Source organism: Mus caroli, chromosome 2 (genome assembly GCF_900094665.2).
Source record: "Mus caroli chromosome 2, CAROLI_EIJ_v1.1, whole genome shotgun sequence".
NCBI lineage: Eukaryota > Metazoa > Chordata > Mammalia > Rodentia > Muridae > Mus > Mus caroli.
In genome coordinates, this window is record NC_034571.1 from 125530628 (window position 1) to 125536863 (window position 6236).

Consider the following 6236-nt stretch of genomic DNA (forward strand, 5'->3'; position numbering starts at 1 on the left):
CACGCCTTTAATCCCAGCACTCGGGAGGCAGAGGCAGGTGGATTTCTGAGTTCGAGGCCAGCCTGGTCTACAAAGTGAGTGCCAGGACAGCCAGGGAAAGTTGGCTTCAAATTTTCTAAAATTGAGTTACAGATGGTTGTGAGCTACCATGTGGGTGCTGGGAGCTAAATTAGGGCCCCTTAGAAGAACAGCCAGTGTTGTTAACTGTTGAGCCATCCCTTCTGCCCCTGAAATGAAAGTTTAAAAACTATTTGAGAGATTTTTTTTTTTGAGATAGGGTTTCAGTGTGCCACCCACCACATTCAGCTAAGGTTGCATTTTTCAGGGATTCCTTGCTGAGCTAACTATATTTACCCAAACAAACAAAACTGATTTCTCACAGGTACAAACAAGCATGTGAGTGTGTGTGCACATGGGTAACATATGTACATGTGTGTGAGTGAGTGTGTGTGCATGCGTGTGTACATGGATACACATATGTACATGCATGTGAGTGTGTACCTGTATGTACATGGGTACACATATGTACATGTGTGTGAGTGTGTGCATGTGTGCTTATACATGGATACATATTGTACATGTGTGTGAGTGTGTGTGCATGTGTTCATGGATACACATATGTACATGTATGTGGAGTTCAGTGGATAGCTTTCAGGAGCAGCATATCTCCTTCCACCATGGGATCCAGAGATCGAAATCAGGTCATCAGGTTTATATAGCAAGTACTTCCAGACACTGAGACATCTCTCCAGCTCCAGAACATTTTAATTTCTTAAGACTAATATATAATTTTGTAAGATAATTTACAATTCAGAACACGGGTGGGATTCGGTTGCCTTGGCCCTCATGTGGGCTTTGTCTCCGCACATATATCTTTGGCTTTTTCTGGCTCTTACTTTCCTCCTCAGCAGTGGCCTGTCACAGGGCTCTGTCCTTTGAGCAGTGCATCTGCTCATCCTTAAGATGGAGGGTGGCAGCAGATGCCACTTCCCTCTGCACGATTCATCCAGCTTTGGTTTTAGATGTAAACAAGTACCCACGGAGACTGCCCAGCTTCAAAAGCTCCTGACCCAGAGGCAGCCATCCTCCTTGTTAATTGGGATTCAATATCTTGATATCCACACTGTTGCAAAACCTAAAACATAGACTGTGGGTGGCAGGGTTGCTAGGCATGAAGGTGGCTCAGGCTTATTCATGTTTTATGATTCATTTGAATAATATTAATAGGATATAAGTTGCTTTAGAATTCCAGTGCAGGTGGTGGTGTTATATGGGAGGAAGAAAGGAACAAATCAGAAAGAGGACTCAAGATGCTGAGTCAAGAAGAGTGACCAGGTGTCACTCCTTCCAGCACTTTACAGAAGAACAGCAAGGGAACAGAAGAGATGTCCACTGTGGAAAGGGGGAAAGAAGGATGACTGTCCGGAGTAGAGTGAGACAGACCCCAACCCAGCAAGTTTCAGCAGAAGGCTTTCTATGAGCACCATACATACATACATTCATACATGTTAGTAAACCTGATGTGTGCACAACAAAATCACATTTCTACTCTGTATTATGACAGCCTATTAGCAGTCTTTGCCTAGAAACTATAGGAGTGTGTAGGAATAGAAGGATTTAAAGTTTTACTTCTGAAATGGTTAGATGTGCTGAGTTCTGCTAGCTTCTTAAAGCCCCTACCTCTTATCTTGGGAAGGTAAATGTATGGTGGAATTAAATGAGAATAGCCTCCGCAGGCATATATATATTTAAACGCTCCGTCCCCAGTTGGCTGAACTGTTTGGGAAGGATTAAGAGGTGTGGCCTTGTTGGAGATGGTATGGCCTTCTGGGAGGAAGTGTACCATGTGGGGGTTGGGGGGGAGGAATAGACTTTGAGGTTTCAAAAATCCATGGCAGGCCCATCCGTGGCTGCTTCCTGCAGATGAAGATGTAAAGCTCTCATCTACTGCTCCAGCACCATGTCTGTCTGTTCCCTGTCATGATGATTATGGAATAACTCTCTAAAACTATAATCAAGCTCCCAATTAAATGCTTTAAGAGTTGCCTTGGTCATGATGTCTTTTCACAGTAATAGAATGGCAACTAAAACAGCTATCTGGTCAACCCACAGATCCTGTTTGCTAAGAAGAGATGTTTGAACTGTTTCCTGCAATTATGTCTAAATAGTGATGGAAATTTCCACCTTCAGATGGTCCCATAGAGTTTCAACACTTATCCAACCTATAAAACCTGTAAGCAGCTCTTGGTTGGTGCTGGACTTTTACAAAGCATTAGTTTGGGCCCAAGCCTTTGCAAATCAAGCTAAGTCGTACTCTAGGTGCTTGCTTGGTTCCTCGGTGGTCAGTGTTTCTGGAACAGTTGATACTTTTGCATTCATTTTGGCTCTTGTTAAATTGGGAAATGTGATTTTAAATAATATGATGTGGGAAGGTACCTGCTAAATCACTGTTCACCAGTATTCTCTGCCTGACCCTACACAATAATTTCCCACATGTCCATTTGAAATCAGGCCTGGTCAATGAAATACAAACCGAAATAACAGGCTTCCTGGGTATAATGCTTCATCATACTCTTACCAGCATCATAGCCAATTATATTAAGGTAACTGATCTATCAGACTGAGTTCTGGGGTAAGGGTCGGATGAACAGATCTGATTATATGTGTATATACTTCTCATGTGACACATCCCACAGACCTGAGAGCTAACATTTTGCTGTTTTACACCCCTGAACTTTGGTGCTTGCTGACAGCCCATCTGGCAGAAATGAATATATTTTAGAGGGACACTTGTAACCCCTTCTTTGCCTATCTGACTGTTGAAAGACTGAACCCCAGAAATTTATCTAGGAATCTTCTGCTGATAAATGACTGACATCTGGGGGGTCATCCAGAAGAGGAACTTGTCTCCTGAGGAAATTAGCAAGACACAGCTCAGAGAGCAGGCAGTGATGGGTGGGACTATGGCAGGGACAGACTTCTCAGTTGTGCATCCTTTTATTTAAACCCTACCCCCTTGTCAGGGCCACAGAGGTAGCCTTGAGGGTTGGGTAGCCACATTGACTGAATCTCTTTTCTGCTTTTCACTATTACTTTGGCTCATTTAATTGGCTTATTGAGGATGAGTAACTAAACATGGCTTGTTAAAGTGCTGCAGGCTGTGACCCCTGAGTCCAGCAACACTTGTTATGTTGCAACCAAAAAATACCCGATGCAGGTGCTCTCTTCCATAAGCTTCTTCCAGGTGTCTAGATGGTTTCTTCACATGTATGTGTGCATGCCTAGTTCCTACACCAGCTAGTCTATGTCCCTTTTCAGATACAACATTCTCAGTGAGTTTTCAGTATCACCCAGAATGGGTTATGTTTTGTAATACCATGACCCAAAGCAACTTATAGATGAGAGCATTTATTTTAGTCTATGGTTCCAGAAGGACAAGTCCATCATGGTGGGACACATGGTAGCAGGAAGAATAGCTGAGCAGGAAGCTGAGAGAGTGAGTCAGAAGTGGGGAGAGTCTATAAACTCAAAGCACATTGTTAGAAACAAAGAATAAATAATCTCCATGCTGCACAAAGAAACATGCAAAGTAAAAGTATGTGCAAGGGGGGCTGGAGAGATGGCTCAGCGGTTAAGAGCACTGACTGCTCTTCCAGAGGTCCTGAGTTCAATTCCCAGCAACCACATGGTGGCTCACAACCATCTGTAATGAGATCTGATGATCTGATGCCCTTTTCTGTGTGTCTGAAGACAGCTACAGTGTATATATATATATATATATATATATATATATATATATATATATATATATATATAAAATCTTAAAAATAAAACAAGTATGTGCAAGGTGATTCATCTTGAAAAATGGTACCCAAACCCCAATAACACACTGGAGCAGTGTGGTTCCTTCTTTATCCCTGACATAGTATAGGAGACCAATCATGAGTAAGCACTAAGGGAACCAGGAATGTTAAAAACATGGGGTTGTGTCCTCCTCCATCTTCTTCTTTTGTGAACCTTCATATGGTTGTTGGAAATTGAATTTTTAGGACCTCTGCTTGCTCCAGCCCAAAGATTTATTTATTATTATAGATAAGTACACTGTAGCTTACACTCTTCAGACATGCCAGATCTCATTACAGGTAGTTGTGAGCCACCATGTGGTTGCTGGGATTTAAACTCAGGACTTTTGGAAAAGCAGTCAGTGTTCTTACCCTCTGAGCCATCTTGCCAGCCTTGTTGGAGTAGGTGTGGGCTTGTTGGAGGAAGTGTGTCATTGTGGGGGCAGGCTTTTAGGTCTGATATGTACAAGCTACACCCAGTGTAGTTCATAGTCTCTCCTTCTGCTTCCTGTGGATGAAGATATAGAAGAACTCTCAGCTCCTTCTCTAGCACCATGTCTGCCTGCATGCCACCATGTTTCTTGCCACAATGATAATGGCCTAAACCTCTGAAGCTGCAAGCTACTCTCAATTGAATGTTTTTCCTTTATAGAAGTTTCCATAGTCATGGTGTTTCTTCACAGCAATGAAACCCTAGCTAAGGCAATATTCCTCACGAGAGCAAGCATGTGGCATAGCCCAAGGGCAATGGGAAATGCTTCTGAAGTCAGTAGATCCTGCGAAGAGTCAGTGTCTTGGGAGTAGTAAGTGTACTGAGATGAAGAAAGGCATTTGTACTGTTGGTTTGATTTCTGGTCTTAAAATTTTTATTTGCATGTGTGCATGGTGCTGTGGGAGCACACGCTGTGTCTGTATGTGGAAGTAAAAGGACAGCTTGCAAGAGTCAGTTCTCTCCTTCCACCTTGCTTTGATTATGAAATCCACCTCAGGACATTAGGTTTGTGTAGCAAACACCTTTACCCACTGAGCCTCCTCACCAGCCCACTTTCTGATCCTTTTGACTGCCTGTGTTGAGTATCAGAATGTGTTTTGTCTTGCAGATAGCAATTCTCTAAATACTGAGCAAAAAGGCTCCTGGGACTCTGAGAACTTCTGGCTTGATCCTTCTTCGAAAGGCCAGTTGGAGACCAATGAAGAAGAGGATGGACTTCGGAAATCCCTGGATAGATTCTATGAAGCATTTGCCCATCCACTGCCAGGCTCTGGGGATCCACTCTCTGCATCTGTGTGTCAGTGCCTGTCTCGGACAATCTCTGAGCTCGAGGGCCAGGAGAGCCAAAGGTATGCTCTCCGCAGTTTCCAGATGGCCCAGGTCATCTTCAGCCGGGATGGCTGCTCTATCTTACAGCGACATTCCAGGGACACACGCTTTTACCCACTAGAGCAAGAAGGCAGCTCTGTAGATGATGAAGAGCCCACCCCAGGACTGTCAAGAGAGGTCATTCGTTTCCTCTTGGAGCAGACTGTAATGAAAGACTCGTAGCTGCTGCTGATGTGAATATGGGCAGTGCTAGAGGGGAAGTGCTGTTGCCTGGTCCCCAGAGTCCATGGGTCCATGTGGGCTTCTCTGGCATCTTTCTGTTTCCAGCTGTTAGCCGTAAGCTTTGCAGTTAGAGGCTAGCTTCAGCAACCTGGTGTTGGAGCCAGTAAGCATCTTGGTGTGCTACCTCTTGCTTACCTTGGCCAAGGCTGCTACTGACTCAATTAGGGTTGAGTTCTAGCCCAGCTTCTTGCCTTAGTCTGTGCTCCTGAGTGCTGTCCTGGGGACCTGGCCAGAGCTGGGACTTTGGCAGGAAAATCACTTCCCTGCTTGGCTTCATCCCTCCCCCCACTCACCTACTGGTGTCTCTAGGGCCTTTTCTTAATAAACTTCTTATATCTGCATCCTTGACTCAGTCTATTCCTGGGAGAACAAGCCTCAGAAAACAGGATTCTGGGAGATGAGTGTTTTAAGGATATACATTTCTGTGCTGAATCAAGAGTAGCGATTGAACCGAGTTGTAGCCGAGGACCAATTGATTGGCCTAAAGCAATGTAAAGATTTAAATACACTTCCAACAGTCTGTGTGTCACATCTTAATCATACCTTTGGCTCCGCTCCAAAACCAGAATTCCATCTACAAAGCTAAGATTCACACACAAAGGGCTTCATCATCTCTACTAGATGGCAGCATGGAGGGGAGGAGATGGTGCTGAACCATCCACTCATGCGGATGTGGGAACACAAGCCAAATGTGTAAGGGTGCACACTGTGACCTTTCTGATTTGTGCTTCGTGGGAATAAGGAATCCCTTGCCCAGGCAGCTTTTCCCTGTCCTTGTTACCTTTGCCCTC

The 6236-nt window shown here is 44.2% G+C and overlaps 1 protein-coding gene across 3 annotated transcripts in view; it reads left to right on the top strand.

Annotated features, from left to right (window-relative positions):
- The window catches only part of Shld1 (shieldin complex subunit 1), a 64395-nt gene extending 58609 nt beyond the window's left edge, over window positions 1-5786 (top strand). For all 3 annotated transcript variants that reach the window (XM_021155846.1, XM_021155845.2, XM_021155847.1), the window contains exon 3: window positions 4943-5786. In XM_021155846.1, coding sequence (XP_021011505.1) covers window positions 4943-5385 — 443 coding nt within the window. In that variant the 3' untranslated portion in view covers window positions 5386-5786. The remainder of the gene's footprint in view (window positions 1-4942) is intronic.
- The last annotated feature ends 450 nt before the right edge of the window (window positions 5787-6236 follow it).